Source organism: Crotalus tigris, unplaced genomic scaffold, assembly GCF_016545835.1.
Source record: "Crotalus tigris isolate CLP2741 ecotype Arizona unplaced genomic scaffold, ASM1654583v1 scf7180000024424.1579004, whole genome shotgun sequence".
NCBI classification, from domain to species: Eukaryota; Metazoa; Chordata; class Lepidosauria; order Squamata; family Viperidae; genus Crotalus; species Crotalus tigris.
In genome coordinates this window covers 614,714-634,934 of record NW_024100591.1, presented here as the reverse complement: position 1 = coordinate 634,934, position 20,221 = coordinate 614,714, and the positions used below count along the sequence as shown (strand labels likewise).

Here is a 20,221-nt window from a genome sequence, read left to right as displayed (position 1 = left end):
GATGGTAATTCCTGTTCCAATTGCCATTCTAAGCTAAAGACTACTTGTATAAGATTTACATGTGCGTGATCAAAAATGTGATAAAATTCAAGCATAGGAATATATGGCTTACATCTGCCAAAGAGATTATTTTCCCTATAGACAATAAACATCTGGGTCTATAACTGATACAAGAGTTTCTTTGCTTGTAGAAAATGTCAACTCTAGGTCCTTTTTGTTCAATCAGGACTAAATTTCCATAGTTCCAGCAAAGATTCTTCTTATTTCATGTACATTCATTGAATTGTTGACCATAAACCTGAAGGATTACAGAGTAATAGCAATAGCACTTAGACTTATAGACCTCTCATAATGCTTTACAGCCCTTTCCAAGTAGTTTACAGAGTCAGCATATTGCCCCCAATAATCTGGGTCCTCAATTTGGAAGGCTGAAAGTCTGAGTCAACCTTGAGCCAGTCAGAATCGAACCCCTGGCAGTGGGCAGAGGTTTGCCTATGATACTGCATTCTAACCCCTGCACAAGAAACCTTCCAAATTTGATATAGCAAGTGGCAGTTGTTTCTTAACTGTTCTTGTTCCATTAAGGTAATTTTGACGTATTAGAAGAATTCATTTGAGTGCAATTGTATTCATCTTCTGAAAATCACTGAAATTCGCCTTCTTCATTTTTTACTTAATGCTGTTCTTATCTTTGGAGGAAATAGTGATTCATGATTTCTAGTATGATGCAAATTATAGAGGTTGAAATACCAGTGAAAAGAAATTAAAGGGACAAAATCAAGAGAAAAGAAATGGAAATTAACTAAATCTTGTTTAAATCTATATCACTTGCTACAATGTCTCTCCATACCATTCTTTTCTTGCAAACATATGATGCCACTTGTTTTTCAGGCTTCTTTTTCTCTCTCTTCTTCCCCCACTTCTTATGTCTTTCTTGGTCTTTCCCTTCCATCCAGCCATCCATTCTTGCTTCACGTATTTGCTTTGCAATTTTAGCCTAATTGACCAAACTACTTCAGGATACTTCTTTCTCATTGACCACTCATTTTTGTTTGTAGTCCACGTTCATTTATCACTCATAGATTCAATCTCCACTTCTCTCATCACCCACTTCTTAAGTAAACTACTTACCCTGCATTCAGCTTCCTTTTATGTTTCTTCTGACATGCGTAACATTCACTTCTATATAATTAAGGCTGCAGAAGTACACTCTTATACCCAACAATATTGGCTTTTTGACAAACTTTTATTCCTCACAATAGATCACAGGCTATATACAGTTTTACCACTATTTGAGCTCTTAAATTTCGTTCATTCATGTTCACATCTTTATTTAACATTCTACCAAGGTACACAAATTCATTTATATGCTCTATATTTTTTTTGCCAGTTATATATAGCTCCCAATCATCCACTCCATTTTTTCTGTCAAACATAATCTCCTTGATCTTCTGTATTTTATTTGTGATTCTTCTATTTCCAAGGTGGTGGTAGGCAAGGAGGTTTCCTTCTATCAGCTTCCCGGCCATGGGGAGATCATGTGACAGTTTGGGGTGAAGTATCAAAGGTTTGCTGATGATACCCAATTATACATCACTACTCCTGGATGTAGGGAGTTGCTGTCCGTGATCTAATCCAGGACCTGGTGACTGATCTAAGGATCGGGACAAGAAAGAAGAAGCTGAAGTTTATTTTAAGCAAGATGGGGTTGCTGTTTATACTTCAGGATTCTCCACTGGCAACACTGTTACCTCTGGACCAGCAAGCACTAGATGTGAAAGAACAAATTTATGACTGGGGGGTTGTGGGCCTTTGATTCAAGGCTCCTACTTGAATAGCAGGTGGAAGCCGTGGCAGGAGGGGCCTTTGTCCAACTTCAGTTGGTATGCCAATTGAAACCTTACCTGATGCAGGAAGTCCTGGCTACAGAACCTATCTCCTTATTATTGTACAGATAGACTACTACCATAATGTGCTTTACATGGGGCTACCTCTGATATAATTTGACCCAGAATGCAGTATTCTGTGGGTCAACTGGTACCCAAAGCTGTGAGCTTCTAGCATCCATACTGCAGACTCTGCATTAGATGCTGACTCAGTTCTGATTACAATTTAAAGTGTTGTTTTTAGTCTATAAAGCCTTTTGTTGTGTAGTACCTGCAGGATTGTCTTCTGCAACTTGTATCAGCCCAAATTGCAAGATCACGGAGAGAGAATCTCCTTGTGGTCTCACACATTCAAGAAGAGAGGAGGCCAAAGCGAGTAAGTACTGATACTCTGTGGCAGCATTGGTATTGTAAAATGGACTCCTTATCATCTCCTTTGAAAAAAGCACCTCTGGGTTTCCCAGAGAAAAGTGTTCCAATGATGCTTAGCCTAGTTCCTTTTCCCTTTTTGTTATTTTTAACAAAAGGATCATTAATTTGGTTGTTAATTTCTTGAAGTAGATTATTTTCATTGTTTTTATTAAACAGTGGGTATTTCAGTTTTTTGCACATATGCAATATGCCCAAGGAGCAGCCTAGAGTTGGTTATAAGATGGACTGCGATGATGATGATGATGTTATCCATTCAGTTGTGTCCTACTTTTGGTAATTCCATGGGCCAGGTCTTTCCACATCTTCCAGTCTTGCATTATGTCTTTGAGTTTTACTATGATCTGGCTGGTATCAGCTTTGATGGGCTGCTATAGAAATGTTTTAAATAAAATAAATGTAGGGCTGCTGAGAACAGCAAGGTTGAAGAATAAATAAATGTTGAGATCCATATAGTTTCAGAGTGCCATCAAACATTCACTGTAAATCAGACGTCTCCAAACTTTTTGGTTTGTCGGCTCGGAAAAGGAGGCAGGCACCGCTATGTGTGCATGTGCAAAAATGACCTGCACTCACACACACCAATGGACTGCGCACAAGCACATGCAAATGGCTGCACAGGTGTGGGTGCTGCAAATGAGGTGGCACTAGCACTAGCGGGACAATATGGGTGGCACTAGTGCTGGTGGGACGCTATTGGGTCAGGCAGCGCTAGCACTGGTGGGATGCTCAGGGTGCTGCTAGTGCCAGTGGGATGCTCTGGGGCTAGCACTGGTGGGATGCTCGGGGTGCTGCTAGTGCCAGTGGGATGCTCTGGGGCAGGGTGACGCTAGCACTGGCAGGATGCTCAGGGTGGCACTAGTGCCAGTGGGATGCTTGGAGGCGGGGCAGCACTAGCAACGGCAGTATGCTCGGGGTGGCACTAGTGCCATTGGGATGCTTGGGGGTGGGGCAGCACTAGCACCGGTGGGATGCTTGGGGTGCCGCTAGCGTGGGTGGGACGCTCTTAGGCCGGGTGGTGCTCACACTGGTAGGATGCTTGGGGCGGCGCTAGTGCCGGCGGGATGCTCAGGGCGGGGTGGTGCTAGCGCCAGAGGGTTGCTCAGGGTGGTGCTAGCGCAAGTGGGGGGGCATCCACGGCCCGGTAGTGCTGTGGCCCACAGGTTGGGGACTTCTGCTGTAAATGATTTAGTTCTTAGGCAGCAACATAACATTATCTGCAAAAAAAAAAAGGATACACGTATTCATGTCCCAACTGTCCAATTACCACAAGCATTCCTTGTACATTTAATGGCTAAGGGAACTAACAGATCTTCACTTTGATTCCTTGCCATTGTTGAATCATTTGCTAAGCATACCATTGATTCTCACGCTTTATTTCTTATACGCCACACTTATTACACTGAACAATCTGACCTTCAACTCCATATTGGTGCAAAAGTTTTGTACGTCAGGCATATCCAATTTATTCTGCAGCTGCTCTAAATTAGCAAACAAGTTGTAAGATTATTTTATCACTTTCATATAATTCTCCATTATTTCCTGAAGTGTAAAATCTGTTCTGCACATCTCCTTCCCAGCATAGAATTGCACCACTTCACAAATTTTATTCACTGTAACCTCTGTGATCTTACAATCAGAAAATCTGCCAAAAGCTTTCCCGAGTACATTTCACACACTAACCCCCTACTCCCTCATCTTTTGTACTTTTTTTTTAAGGGAACAGTAGTGGCATTCTTTCCATCATCAGGCATGAATATAGTCTTCCCAAGCGTTAAATAAGTTGCACAACCATTTCATAAACAAAGCAAATCTATAATCACACCTTTATATAAATATTTTTTTTCTAGTTATAGCTTCAACACTGGCCAGCCTTAGTATTTTCCAACATTCTTAACAGTGTTTATGATTTTTCATTTTTTTTGTAGAACAAAAGTATTTCAGTTTCACTCTTCAAACTGTCCCTGTCTTTCCCATAATATCTTTAAAGTATAGTACTCAGTTCTGCATTTCTTCACTTAGATTTCATCACAACTCATTTTACCACTTTTATTCTTAACTTCCGTCTGGAAATTCTTTAGCCCTTCATGCCCACTTCCAAAACAATCCTTTATTTCTATAAAAGTGGGCTCTGCATTCTTCCTACTTCTTTTAATTTTAACCATTCTTTGCTTTCCTTAACTTCAGTACTATATGCAGATTATGTTCTCAATCTTTTCCTAGCAACCACTCTGTTATAAAGCTTTTTCTCATCTGTTGTCTCTTTTAAATCATTTCAGCCAACAACTTTTTCATATTTCCCATTAGCATAAAATTTGCATAGTTTTGTGGCCCTTTGCAAGATAAACCTTTTGCCCTGTCCAGTTTCAACATCTTTTTATTCTTTCATTTGGGAAATTTAATATGTCTCTTAATATGTTTTTGAACAGGATTCATATTTACTTTGCCTGGTGGTCTTCAAACAGGCCTATTGACACTGATCTCTCCTGCAGCTTTTATAAGGGAAGAAAAGAACATAATAAGTCACCAGCTTTAGTTGTCCATTTGTAGCATTCCTTGCTAGCAATATAGAGAACACCTGTCAGTTTCAAAGATTTTGCAGTGTGGCCCAATGCAGCCACATGGTTAGAGTTAGGGCTAAACACTTTCTCCAATTTGTGTTATTCTGAGACACACTGGAATTGATATGGTTGAACTTTTTTTTAACATGATAATTAAGTTTCAGGAGGTCATTTTTTCTCTCAGTTAAAGTAGGGGGAGTTTGAAATCAGGCAGCACACAATGACTGTGGCAGAAGAATGTGAGATTCTTTTTTAAGAAATCAAAGTTGAGGTAACATTAAAATAAAAGCATTTTGCGTTAATGTTAGAAGGAGAGCCATTTTTTTTATTTGTTCAAATGGAAATACTGTGAACCAAGAACAATCCATTTATGTGTTCTAATACCTCTCTTGACAATTGCAGTAGAATATTTTGTATTTTCAGTCAATGGATACCGATTAATCATGTTGCTATTTACCAAATTGTGTGAAGTTAGGTCAAACCAGTAATAACTAAGCTGGCTTTTAGCTGGCATTTAGGGCTGACTATTCAAAGTGATTAAGGATAAATACACCACTGAGAGGAACTCTGTTACTTGTAAATGCATCCCTGTAGAATTTTCAGGCAGTGTTCCAAGGGTTTTGTCCTTCTCATCACCTGGTCCATAATTTGGAGCCCATCCAAATATTAACCAGGGTCTACCCTACTTACTCAAAGTTAGCTAAGTGCTATTACCTGCTGAGGCATCCCACAGTATTTAAATAAAGCAAAACTGCCTATTGTAGGTAAAATATACTCTTACAGTGTTGGTCTCCCTATTCTAATATTCATCTGAAATGCCTTGCTTTTCTAGCATATTTTACTTTTGCCATATGGTGTGGAAGTATTGTAAGTATTATTATAAGCATATAACTATGTTAACGATACATATTCCATAGGGTCGTATTTCTCAAATAAAATATTCTGCTTTCTTCTAAGAAGCAGGAGGAATTTTCTAAAAGATGTTGCTAATGAAACTGAAAATCACAGTTCTCATCAAGTCTGCCACTTAGCCGTGATAGATCAAACTAAGAGCATTTCTACGACCACATTCAACTTTTAGAATTCCTGCTGTTCTTCCTATAATTGTGAAATGTTTGCCTTATTTGATACTGCTTCTGCTGTGGTTTTTCTCTCCTCTTTTTCTTCTTAAGTCAGAGGTCTTCAAACTTGGCCCTTTTATGACTCATGGACTTCAACTCCCAGAATTCCTCAGCAAGCATGCTTGTTCTAAGTTCTCACTAAAGTATGAAGACCTTTTTATCAAGACAACACTAGCAGTGAACCACTCCACACCCTTCTGAACCACCTATCTGGCCTCTCTAACTTCTACACACTTCCTTCTCTACCATCACCTCTTCTGAGTCCCCCACTCTGCCTTTCTTCTGCTGTATACTCAATATTAGCCTTTCAATAGAGCCCAATTGGTGTATCTTTCTAATCATAGTAGGGAACTGAAGACAGTCATTTCAGAGAGATGCTTGTTTACTCAGATAATTCTAGCCAAGGGGAGCATCACAATGACACAACAACTTTATGTAGCTAATTTTATATCACATCAGCAACCCATGCCTTATTGGGTCATCATTTCAGAGATATTTCCTTACCTTAACAGAGAAACAGAATGACCACAGACAGACTGGTATTGTGTAACTTAGCATCCTGCCTTCAGTCTTAGCAGCCATATCAACCACATATTGCTGGAATAGACATCCCTCTCTTAGAAAGCTATTAAACTCATTCTCATGGTTCATTATTTGATAGGCACAGTAATGCATTGCTATTATCTTCTTGTTCATCATTTGGAGCTGATGATGCCTGTCCAAAGAAAGAAAAGTATGTATTGAAAGCTGATGTAGAAGCGATGGACTTTGAAATTATTTGCAAACCATCTCTTCATTTTTTCAGCATAATATGCCATGATGTTGGTTCAGTTTCAGTGTTATAATGACAGCAACTTAGTCCATTTGTGCATTAAATTTGCTCCCATGTTCAAATGCTGGTCTTCAGTTAGGATTAATGATGATAGAAGTTTCTGGCATGTCGTCAACTTGTTCTTTTTTGCAAGTTGAAGGGATGTAATGTGCCGGTTTCATTGTTGTGGTAGTTTCTCCAATAAATCAACAATGCATGTTGAATTCTATCATTGTGATGTATACCATGCTCAATTCTATACTGTTTCGAGAATCCATGAAGTAAATTTGAATAAATTTGACTTGTTGGTTGGAGTCTGGCGTTAAGTGTCTGATGTAATGATGGATTTGCTTTTGCATAATCATAGAAGGATTCCATCTGTTCCTCATTGGAAGGACTTCTTTAGCATCAAAGGATTTCATTTGAAAGAGACAGTTCTACAGGTAGTCCTCGACCTATGACCACAATTGAGCCCAAAATTTTTGTTGCTAATTGAGACAGTTGTTAAGTGACTTTTGTCCCATTTTATGACCTTGCCACAGTTGTTAAGTGAATCAATGCAGTTAAGTTAGTAAATCAGATGCTAAGTGAATCTGGCTTCCCCATTGACTTTGCTTTTCAGAAGGCCGCAAAAGGTGATCACATGACCTGGGACACTGCAACCGTCATAAATATGAGTCAGTTGCCAAGCATCTGTGGCCATGGAGATGCTGCAGTAGTCATAAGTCTGAAAAATGGTCATAAGTCATTTTTTTCAGTGCCGTTGTAACTTTGAATGGTCATTGAACTGTTATAAGACGAGGACCTGTATTGTCTGATGTTTTTCCTGAACTAATTTGCAATAGGTCCATCATTGCTATATAAGTTGAGGAGTTCATTAGATAGAGGTTGCAGTTTGCCTACCCTGATTTTTCTTTCATACAGCAGAATTTGGTAGTTTTTCTAGGAAATAGGGATGCACAACAGGAAAGGCAAACTTTGCCCATGATACCAACATCACCAGAAATATTACATCTTACAAATCATGAATTTTGCCTTGACCTTTCTCTCTTGAGGTTTTGTTGTTGAAGATGGCTATGGTCATGTTGAGGAACTTGTGCAGTAATTAGTGTTTTTCCCTTTTCTCCTTCATGTCTTCATCTCTCCTCTTCCTTAGCACATCCCGATAATGTTTGATGTCATCACATGATCACGATAACGCCTCTCTCTTTCCACATGGCATGATTATGCTGACAATATTTTGTCTTATTTTTACTTATTTATTTTACCACAATATTGTGTGTTGCCGTTCTCATCTCAGAATACCAGCTGGCTTCTCCGTTGATTTGTAGGAAGCTGATAAAGACAGTTGAAAAATAGGGCCATGTGATATCCAGACAGATAGGGACAGGATTGTTTTACTTGACTTCTAGCAGCCAAAAAAAGGGGACAATCTACACTTAATTTCAGAGTAGGAAACTGAAAAAATGAAACAGCTTAGGCAAGAAATAAGATGTAGTGCAGTGTTTCGCAACCTTGACAATTTTAAGGCATGTGGACTTCAACTCCCAGAATTCCACAGCCAGCAATGCTGGGTGTGGAATTCTGGGAGTTGAAGTCCACATGCCTTAAAATTGTCAAGGTTGAGAAACACTGATGTAGTGGCTAATGTATTTGACTGACACTAGAGAAATCAAGTTTCGATTCCCATCTGCAGCCTGGCTGGTTGTTATGAAAAACCATAGGAGGATAAAGCAATATGTCTATGCCTTGAGTTCCTAAACATGTGCGTGTTTGTGTGCCAGAGAAGGGGCATATAAAGCAACTAAATTATCAAGGCTTTTCTTCATTACCTTAAAGTTGTTGCTTCTATAAGAGCTAATGATGAGTCAATTCTTTGCTACTGGGTGGGGGAGGGAATGGAGAATTGTGAGATTGGCTGCAAAACTATCATGAAATGTTCAAAATGAAGATCATGTGACTGTAGCAGCAGCCCAACCAGCCTGGAGCAACTATAACTTTCCAAATTTCATTTCCTCTGGAGTATGGGTTCCAGATGTGGGACTCATATGTACATTAGCCAATCTGAGTTGCCTTGGTTCAGAAATTGTTACCCTAGGATGCACCTTCACCCAATTAAAAGTCAAGGCAATGGGAATTTTAGTAGCATATTTTAGAGCAAATAAATTTCATTTAGAGTGAGACAAGTGCTTGAGCAGGGGTTGGAGCAGAAGACCTTCAAGGTCCCTTCAACTATTATTCTGTATTCTGTTGTGCTCCTCAAACAAGTGTGGTTTCTTTTAAAGCAATCACTGGGATTTATCAAAAGAGGAAGATGGCTTTCTTTGTTAATAAATATTAACAGAAATTTTGCTTAGTTTTTCTCACCATTGTTGCATAAACCATTCATGCACATAAAGATCAGGAAATAATAAAATTACTAAATAAAAGCAGATGCTATGGGTATTTTACATTTCATTTGTTTTAACTGGCTATATTTAAGTAATTACTGTCCTTATTTAGATATATTAGGGGGGAAACTTTGAATTCCAAGATATATTTATGACTACTGATAGCTAGAAAAACGTTTGAATGGATTGTACCTTGTCATGAATTCCTAATGCCTGTCATTTCAATTTACAATGACTATAGAACCATTTTAGTTATCTCAGTTCTGTTGAGCATTATGAAGGATATCCTGCTTCCCTTAAGCTCATGGATTCAATTGTTATGGAGGCAAATCCCTTTCTTCAGTTCAGCCTCCTCCTCCTTTCCCTCATCCCATTATAAAAAGCAGTAATAAATTCTGTACCAGGTGGCAGCCAGCTGGCCATAGAGAAGGCTAATACACACCACAATTTCAAGCAGCAATCGGACTGCAGAAGAATTAACTCATGAATCATCTCTTGGCTATTACTGGTATAGCAAAGCTAAAATAGTACTGAGTTCTAAGAAGACAAACTTTTATAACTTGAACTTTCCTATTGGCCTCCTTGCTCCAGAATATTTTTTCTCAAGAGCCGGTTGAATAAGGAACAACGTCAAGTTCCAAATGTAACCCCCACCAGCATAGCCATTGCTATGAATTCTGGGAGCTGAAGCTCCTGTTTCTGGTTGACGAAGGCTGTGATATCCTGTCCTCACTTGGACACATCTGGTGTTTTTGGATGTGTGAGAAGGACATATGTTTAGATCTGTTTGCACCCTCAAGTAATTTACTATTACTTAAACTGAGTAAACTCACATTTTTCCCCAAATAGGTCCTTATTTAAATAACTACTTTCCAAGGAAGTCCCTCAAGACCTGGCAATGTCATCATGGGATCCCAGGGAACCAATGACATTCTAAGATCATTGTGGTTATTATTCACTCCTCCTATGCCTTCTGGTGGTTATATTTAATGATTTTTATATTTTTAATGATTGTCTTTTTTATATGTTTATTGCTTTACTCAACTGCTGTATGTCCCCTGGAGTCACTTTTTGTGAGATGGGCAGCTATATGAACTTGATAAATAAACAAACTATATTCTTAATTAATTGAAAGTTTTTGAGTCTTTAGCCCTTGTAGAGCAGGACCGAGCCCTTCCCAGCCCTTAGAAAAAAGAAGAATGCACAAGATAGCAACTGACATAGTTGCAGTGTGTGTTTAGAAGTTTGGGTTCTGCTTTTCAGTAAACATTTTCGAAGTCTGTACACCCAAAATATACAACCTAATAGCCTTCTCCACTCTGGTACCATTGCTTGTGTTGCATGGGGATGATGGCAGTTGCAGTCCAACATATTTGGAGGGTGCAAGGCTGAGCATTAGAAAATACAGTATAGAAGACAGAAGTCCCTCCCTCAGGCATTAATGAAACAAAGGTTAAGGGGAGAAATTGTGACTTTCTTAAATCACATCTGTCAGTGTATTCAATTATTTTTACCTATAATACCAGACACTTCAAGGTAAAGTATTGCAATATATGTTAGAATTAATTGGTTGCTATCATTGCTCTTAATAGACTGCTTCCATAAATTGATTACTGAAAGACTTATTAGCTCTGCTAATGATTTCACAGTTAAGAAAAATCTTGGACTTGGTATAGAAGACAAAAAGATAAATGAAAGCCATAATATGTATAAAAGCTAGCCTATTTTGTTCTATTCAAAGTCCAGGCAATTTGTTTTCCATATTGTTTTTCTCAACATGAAATGTTTTTGTTTTGTTTTGTTTTTTAAAAAAAAGGTTTTCTTCCTGGATTAAAAAAAAAAATCAAACCCATGTTAAAAAGAAAAGCTGCTGTGCCTTATCTCCTATGCTTCTCAATCTCTATTTTTCTTAAGTCATATATTAGAGAAGGGGAGTCATTTTCAGTGTGCCACTCTCAAGGAGACAATATTATTCAATATTATTCAGCTTGCTTAAGATTTCATGAGGTTAAAGATATTTCTAGGACAGGTGTGGAATTTTTGTGTGTATGTCTGTGTTTGGGGGGGGGGTATTCAGGATTAACTACATAAAGGAATTAGAAATGGATAGGAAGGGGAGATTGGACCAGCTAGATGAACTCTTTTTAGTTTACATATTTTTTCCTTTTCCCCCCAAACTCATCAGATTTAACAATGGCAAAATACTCCACTTGAACCAATCTTGACATATCATTCAAGACTTATTATTGATTAGGACTTGAAACTGTGGGGAAGGACACTAGCCTTCAATTATAAAAAGCCTTCTGCCTTAACTGTTTAATTACGTTAGGACAACACTAGATGCAAAGTTTCCACAATGAAAATGAGATGTTAAACATTTGTTTTTTGGTTTATATTTTCCATGATAGAGACATTATTGCAACTTTGCAGTCTAGCCTTCCCCTATCCCAAAAGAGCTTTTGAATTTAATCTGTTTTTTCTCTTATCCTCTCGAGAGTCCACTGGAACATGTATATTGTCTTTGAAGGCCAGATTTATTAGAAAGCAAATATTTTGTTTTTCCTCTTCGACTCTTCTAGCAAATGTGTCTTCCAGCAACACAAGAAATTTTATTTCTAGCTATGAAAGAACACAGAACTTAAAAAAAGTAGCAGAAGAATTAAACTTTGTTGTTAATGGCCAAGTTCACTCCCAGTCTAGACACTATATTCCACGTAACCTAATGGTCATTTTATACATGGCAATATTTATGGGACGTGAACTACTATAAACATAGCATAATTTACAGTTGACTTGAGCTCTTTGAAATAACATTCTGCATCCTTGATCACTTTTTTAAATTAGTTTGGGATTGTATTATAAAAAAATTCCCCCATCCCTTCTCATCAAACCAGATACATATTCTGAGAATATCTACACAAACTTAGGTATTCTTGTTAATAGATACTAGGACCTATGAACTCAGTAATTAAAATTTTATTTGACCATAATACCCAAACTAGAACCAATTCTTATTTTTGGTGTTTAAAGCATGAAGGATTAATTGATGGTTGGTTATAGAATAGTAAGTTCTGTTTGCTTATTTATTTGGAGTTAAATAAATATAGATGTTTACATTTAAGAAATAAGTGACATTTTTATAATAATAGCTTCAGCTTAAGGATCTACAGTTCAGACCCTCTGACCTACGGTAATTCTTTAAACAGTAAAACCTTTCTGTATGCAAATGAGCTATGTTAGTTAAGTAAAGCAGACACATAGTGCTTTGGGATGGGATACCATTATTGTTTATATCCATCCAATAAAATGAGTAGGCCGAGGAAAAGAATAAACATTCTTCTTAATAACTTATAAAGCCCAGGACAGAAGCTAAGGTTTTTATTTTGGACTATCAAGAAATTTATTTTGCTTCATATGAGACCATATTTGTTGATTTCATTTGCTTTGCTTTGCTTTGCTTTGCTTTGCTTTGCTTCGCTTTGCTTTGCTTTGCTTTGCTTTGCTTTGCTTTGCTTTGGATGATCTAGCTTTATCTCACCAGAGCAATTGCTGCAGCAGAAATAGGAAAAGCACAAAACTTGTTGAGAGTGTGCTCCGCTATTTATATATTATTCTGGTACAAGAAGAGCCTGTGGAAAAATATTAAATTGGGCTCTTTCAATTAAGCACTACTAGAATGTTCAGTCATGGAAAACATGAGGCCTCTTGAGTTTAGAAATCTGACAATGAATTATATTACTAAATTGGGAAATTATTTTTATTAGATGGTATTCATGTAGTTTTCTTCTGTTCTGAATAAGAAGCTTAAGCTAGCCAATGCCTATCAGAGACATATTTACTCAAGAGAGCAAAAACATTTGCAGGCCTGACTGTGTAACAGCTCATTTATTCTTGTGATATATTTGCAATAAATGAGTTCTAAAGGATGTCAGAATAGTTCTGAGAATATGTACACATTTCTATGCATAGATGCACAAATGCCTACAGATATTTTCAGTTGGAGCCACTTGTTAGTCCACCAGTAAGTTCTCTGCTCATTAAGTGAGCATATACAAATGACAGGATGACATCTGCCCATTACGAAGAGAAATAAAAATGATGTCTTAATCCTTGTGCTCAATTACAGAAGATAGATTCAGAAACTTCAGGTTTTTTTCTCTACAGCCGGACTACTCAGTTATATATTATGTGAACAAAGTAACATGCTTTCTGTCATTCAGGTAGCTATGATTGTACAAAATATCATTGCACATATTTGGACCAAATGTATTGGATCAAATTTACACATACTCAACTAATATAGCTACGCCACACATACAAAACCCCCACACATCTGTATACTGTATGCCTCAAGCTATTTTCTTTTTACATAAGCCACCCTGTGCAAAGCATAGGAGCACTAATAAGAAAAAAACCAGTGCTTTTTTTCTAAAAAAAAAAAAAGATGCCGGAACTCACACACATCATATAACCCGCCTTGCCTACCCTACAAGGTTCCATCCAAAAAACTCCATTTTGGGCGTTCTATGAGAAAAAAAGCCCTGAACAAAACTAATTATACAGTATAAGAAACACAAAAAGAAAATATAGCTAAATCTGGTTTACATTCTACAGTACACCTCTCTGTAACTTTTTGTCCTTCTAAATCATCTTTGTTTCTACCACATTGATATATTGACTCGTGTTATTGCCTTTTGACCTTTAAGGTTCTGTTTCTCTTTTTGACAGACTTGTAACTTCATCCAGCCATGACTTTCTTGGTCTTATCCCTTTATATGACCAAACCACTTCTATTTATTTATCTCTTGCATTGGTCACACATATTCGTTGCAAATCTGTACCTATTCTTGATTCTATCCCTTTTTTCACGATGTCAATAAGTAACTTATGCATGGTAGGATATGACAATTGTATGTTGGCTAGCGAGGTAATTTCCAAATTAGAAATTCTGGCTTGCATAGAATACACATACATGTGTGTGGTATAAAACTAGGCTTGGATTGTATTTGTGGCACACTGGCTCAGATGTATTAATTATTGTGTTTCTATTGCTAGCAGAAAATCTACATACTATAGATCTACAATTATGGTTGGCAAATTGGTCTTCTCTTTTCCTAGCCTACTAAAACATCATTATGTGAAAGCCCCATTTATGTCTTATATTTAAAGTTATAAAAATCTGATCAGAATGGTTCATATCAATTTATTATTATTATAAAACTGTACAGTAGTTGGTGGTGCAGAATCACTGAACTTTTACTTTCATTGCAGCCACACTTTATACTTCCTGCATTTTGCTGGGTGTCTTCTTGAACAGCAGCGTCCCTATCTTCTTTGAACTTTTTGTGGAAACGGTCTATCCTGTTCCTGAAGGGATTACCTGTGGCGTGGTCACCTTCCTAAATAACATGTTCATGGGGGTTCTTTTATTTTTCTTTAGTTTCTACCATAAAGGTAAGAAGTGTTTTGAATGCTTGCTCTCATAAATTTGCCAGTGTGACGTATTTCATTCAGAGTTTCATTCACCAAGGTAGACTGCATACACCTCTTCTACTACTAATGCTAATGATGTTGAAACCGGGCCCTCTTAAGTGTTTGTCTAACTGTCTGTCAATCACCTTAATTGTATTAAAGTTTATGGCTATGCTTTCTTTTTTTAATCTTTATTTTTATTGCTATGTTCTCCCTGGTAGGTTTCTTTAATAAAAGCAATAATACAATAATTATTAACCATTAATTCATTACAATATCTAATTGTCTCTGGTAGCAATGGTTTGTTACATATTTCCTCTTTAACATGGAGGTCTTCAAGAAAATATACTATATTTAGCCTGTGGATACAGGATTGACCTAAACTGTAATACTGGAAGGATTTTTAGATCTAAAGATGTGTGGAGTGAATTAGAGAAACAGAGAACCAAGTGGGTGTTCCTTCACTTTTCATTGTTGCATTGCCCTTAGCCCAATTATAGATTTTTTTTTAAAAAAAAATTCTGCGCTCTGATTTGCAATTTTGTTTTTTCACGAGACATAATTTTATGCACTTAATTAATTTTCTTTTATGTGTTTCAAATATGATAGCTAATAAAAAAAAACCTCTCCCCAGTCCGGCTTTCAGAAGTCACTAATGATATGGTTTCTCCCAATGCCTGTTGTTGATGAGACCGGTTCCTTTTGGTAAAAAATACTCATTTTGTGCCTGTTGATTTTCACCTGAAGATAGCCTAGAGGCTAAAAACACTTCTCCATCCCCTCCCAAAGTATTGTGGACAGTGGTGGGATTCAAATATGTGAACAACTGGTTCTCTGTGTGGATGCCACTCCTGGAAGTCCATTCTGAGCCTTGGCAACAAAAAATTAGCTACCAGTTCTGCCAAAATGGTGCGAACCAGCTGAATCCCACCACTGATTGTGAAGTCTAGATTGTGAGCCTGTTTTTAGAATTACTGCTTTATTGAAATGAAGTACAGTGTTATACAAATAACTAAACTATTTTTTTTTCTTCCACTAGAATTTTCCTGGTTTAACTGGTGCCTCCCAGGTTCCTGCTTACTAAGCCTTCTACTCATCTTGTGCTTCAGGGAATCCTATGACAGACTTTATCTGGATGTGATTGTCTCTGTATGAAAACCTAAAGCAAGGAAGTTAAAGAAGATGGAAAATAATACTGGATTTGACCTGTTTTCTTGAAAAACACATAGACTAAAGGTTACAGTACAAATTCAAAAAGTCACCAGGATTTTTTGGTTGAATTTACATACAAAATGGGTTATTTTTAATTCCTAATATGGTATTTTATCATTTAGATTATTATGATGAGCCTTGCCTTTGAATGGAATTAGAATATTTTTTTTAAAAAAATACCTATTCAGAAGAATGTGTGCTAGAAGAAATATGAACTGTGATATTTTATTTAATAAGCTGTTTAACGGCAAAAATGTGTGCCAACTGAAAATACTTATAACAAAAGTATAATAGCAATATCATCACAGTTAGGAAGTAATGATGGAATTTTTATGGATAAAAGCTTCTTTTTAACTCTTTTTCTTTTTTAACTGGTGTTTTAATGAGAATTCTGATAATCCCACATTTGTCTTGCTTTGTAATTTTTAGATGTTATTTCTTCATTGTGGCATGTTCATATTAAAACTTCCTTGATGACAGATTTTCAACTTAGTTGCTAGGACTGAACAAATTGTTGCTTTCTCACTGTGAATCACCTTGTTTAAGAGGGAATTGGCATAACATTACACTAGGATTTTGGTTAAATACAAGATAAAAGCTTTAACATCTTCCTAGTTTTTCTATTTGAAGCTACTTTTGCTTATTTAATCTAGGGATACCATTCTTTTACTTTCCCCTCCAAAAGACAGACAGATAGGCACATACATAGTCACAGAATGGGAGAAAGAAGAGACTTCTTATTAAATGGTTCTTGGCAATTGGTGCTATAAATTATGTGAAATTATTTAAATGTAATTGCCATATAGCCTTATAGCCTAATACAGACATTTAGGAAAGTGGATAGAGAATTACTGTCACTTTATAGGAAATTGTTTCTGTTCTTAAGGAGTGATAATGTCTTATAAATATGGCTTAGTACTTACATGGTTTCCTGAGAATTTTTTTGGTGTCATGGTTCCGACAGATGAAACTCTTCAAAAGATCTATGAGGCATTGTTTATCTTAAAGAATCTTTATTTTGAGTAGCATAATATGGGCACTACATAATCAAAGCCAAAAACTGAATTCCCCTCCCCTGAGCACATAGTATCAAAGCACAATTCCCTCCTTCAATTAACAGTCATAAATCACATTCCCCAATTAGCTTGAATTATCCTCCTCTCCAGTTCTCCACCCCACCAATTCCTTATCAGCTCTGGTTACAATAACCTTGTTTCTCACATTATGTCTAGCTGGACTCTCATTCACATCCCCCCTCCCAGCATCATCTAACTCTAAAAGCAAAAAGTAAAAAGATGGCTACATTTCCATCTGTTGTCAATGCAAAAACATCCGATGTTAGCAGCGTTGACATCTAGCTTGTGTGTCCCTCCATTAGGAAGGAAGGCCCTCTTCCCAAAGTCTTTCAAAGCCAGTGAAACAAAGTTTACAGTTTTTCTATTATAGGTTAGTCTTCTCCTCAAACTTGTTTACAATTAAAGGTTCTGCTTTTATTTTTTAATAACTGTTTAGAGACCTATTGGTGGTCTCAGTAGCCATAAGAATTGCAAAACAGATCAAAATATCAAAATTAGCAGCTTCTAAAATTTAGCATCAGCTGGAAAATACATTGCTTTTACTGTTCCTGCACCCTGTATTAAGAGGGACAATTTTTAGTTGACTTGTTTCAAATGTTCTTTCATCTTCAGTTGATTTTTCATAATCTCCTATACACCTAATCTAAAACAAGTCACATATTACTGAAGGTAGCTTGTTTCTCAGTGTGATTTACACAGTTGAAGCCCTGCCCCTTTGTTATGTTCGTTGTGACACACATAAAGGGATGCATTGGATTGTAACTACCATCTTGATTTTTTTCATTCCCCCAAACCCCATAATGGCCATTGTGGTCATTATGATTCAGGAATAGCACTTTTCTGTTTGTCATTTTTCCTATACATAAGTGAACTATTTCTTTAGATGAACTTCCAGGAACGTTAGTTAAGTTATTTGATGTCTTTTTATAGAATGAGGCCCCAGTACTTGAAGGGCTAGAACAGGAGTAGGCAACCTTGGCTCTTTTATGACTCGTGGATTTCAACTCCCAGAGTTCCTGAATCAGCATGGCTGGTTCAGGAATTCTGGGAGTTGAAGTCCACGAATCATAAAAGAGCCAAGGTTGCCTACCCCTGGGCTAGAAGGAAGGCATTATTGCATGCATTAATGGCCTGGCTCTTGGTGCCATGGGCACCAGGGCACCATGGTACCCATGGAGGCTATCAACTGCCACAGTAAAGGATGAGCTTGCTGGTCATATGAACTGAATCTTGGCACCTCGTGAAAAATGAAAGACTTGATAATATATAATAATAATAATAATAAAAAGTAAGCTTAGTATGCTTAGTAGTTCTTAGTGTATAACCCACATTTTCGGGAAAATCAGGCTGCTGATAATAAACAGGCTTTGCCTTCTTAAAAACTTTTTAGATGAGAGCCAGTTTGGTTTAGAGGTTAAGGCACCAAGCTAGAAATCAAGAGCTGTGAGTTCAAGTCCCGCCTTAGCCATGAAAGCCAGCTGGGTGACCTTGGACCAATTGCTCTTTGTGAGCCCGAGTGGGAAAAATAGGAGGAAGATATATTGGATAGGTTCACTGCCTTGAGTTATTTTCCAAAGCACCTGAAGGCAGGACAAGAAGCAACGGGTGGAAACTAATCAAGGAGAGAAGCAACCTAGAACTAAGGAGAAACTTCCTGACAGTGAGAACAATTAATCAGTGGAACAGCCTGCCTCCAGAAGCAGTAAATGCTCCAACACTGGAAATTTTTAAGAAGAGACTGGACAGCCATTTGTCCGAAATGGTGTAGGGTTTCCTGTCTGAGCAGGGGGTTGGACTAGATGACCTCCAAGGTCCCTTCCAACTTTACTACTACTATTATTATTATTTGTAAAAATAATAAAGGTGGGATATAGTTAGATCAATAAATAAGTCCATTTCTGCATCATTGTTATACAGTAATATGGGGTTTACCTGATAAAGCAATGCCAAGAAACCCCAGTTGTATCATGACTGCAGTAAAGCCATATACATTAAATGTATAATAGAAATAGCCCATGTTTTATTATACACATAATCTTTCCGTCATTAGTTATGCTTTATTTTGCTTCTGTTCAGTTGGCTCCCTCATATCAGATTTGAACTCATGTATTAAATATTCTCTCATCAGCATTCTTTGCCATTTCTGTTACTGGAGCAGATACTTTAGCACTGCAGTTGGGGATCTCTCTACAGGAGGTCAGAGAAATTCAAACTTGAAATATTTCACATTATTAAGCAGTAGCTGACAGTTTGTGATAGCTTTATGCCTCTGTTCCACACATTTTTGACTAGATTGTTACTGAATAACCATGGCTGCCTGTCCTGTCTAATTTCAGAACATCTGCAAGTGGAGCAACTTTAAGCACAATTATAAATGATTCTGTAATATTATTTTTTTAAAAAACCTACATCATTTGACAAGTTAGCCCTGAATTCTCAAATTCCCAGGGCTGGTCCAGTATTCGTTCTAACCCAAACTTGTAATTTGCATAGATCAGCAGTAATATAGAATACTGAGTAAAAAATACTCTAGTTTTGTGCATAAATATCATAGTCTTGTGTAATATCTATGTTACCAAACAACCCACGATCTGCTGGCTTATCGTTTCAGAGATATCCCCTTACCAAATTCAACAGTTGACAGAACTTCTAATATTCTATCTTCACTGGATAAATTGACAGCCATTCAGAGATGTACCTGCCTTGAAAATAGCCCAAGTTGAACTGTACAGTCAAACATCAGCCCAGGAAATGTTTTATGACATTTTATATTATGTCATAAACTGTTTTATAGTTATGTTTATGTCATAAAACATTTTGTACAATTTGACAAATTTCAATTCCTGTGAAGATGACCAAGCCCAGGGAAGGGAGGCTTGTCTCTCTGGAATGTTGTTTTTTTCAGCTTACTAACAGAAGTAACAGGCATTCCTTTAGTTTATATGCACCATTTTACCTAGTTTAAAATTAAAGTAATTGGAATTTTAGCAGCATATGGATTAATAAGGCTGGAAACTTACTAACTCAGTACACTTCATGTATAAATCAGCATAAGGTTAGGCTGTAACTTAATTAGGATTACATTTTCATTGGGTTGTGCCATTATACATCACTCTAGGACCAGTTTTTGTCCATACATAATTAATCAATATATAACTAATTAGGGAAGCTGTATCCTTTCATGTATTGTTGAATTCCATCTGCATTCATGATGATTTTATTAGCATTAAAATAAATCAATAAAGGAAAGACTACTTTTTTAG

The 20,221-nt window shown here is 37.0% G+C and overlaps 1 protein-coding gene across 1 annotated transcript in view; it reads left to right on the top strand.

Moving 5' to 3' along the window:
• SLC49A4 (solute carrier family 49 member 4) overlaps positions 1 to 16,804 on the top strand; it is a 96,428-nt gene extending 79,624 nt beyond the window's left edge. Inside the window, exons 8-9 of the mRNA XM_039330084.1 lie at positions 14,470 to 14,652; positions 15,710 to 16,804. Of these exons, the coding sequence (XP_039186018.1) occupies positions 14,470 to 14,652; positions 15,710 to 15,825 (299 nt within the window). The 3' untranslated portion in view covers positions 15,826 to 16,804. The remainder of the gene's footprint in view (positions 1 to 14,469; positions 14,653 to 15,709) is intronic.
• Positions 16,805 to 20,221: the final 3,417 nt, after the last annotated feature.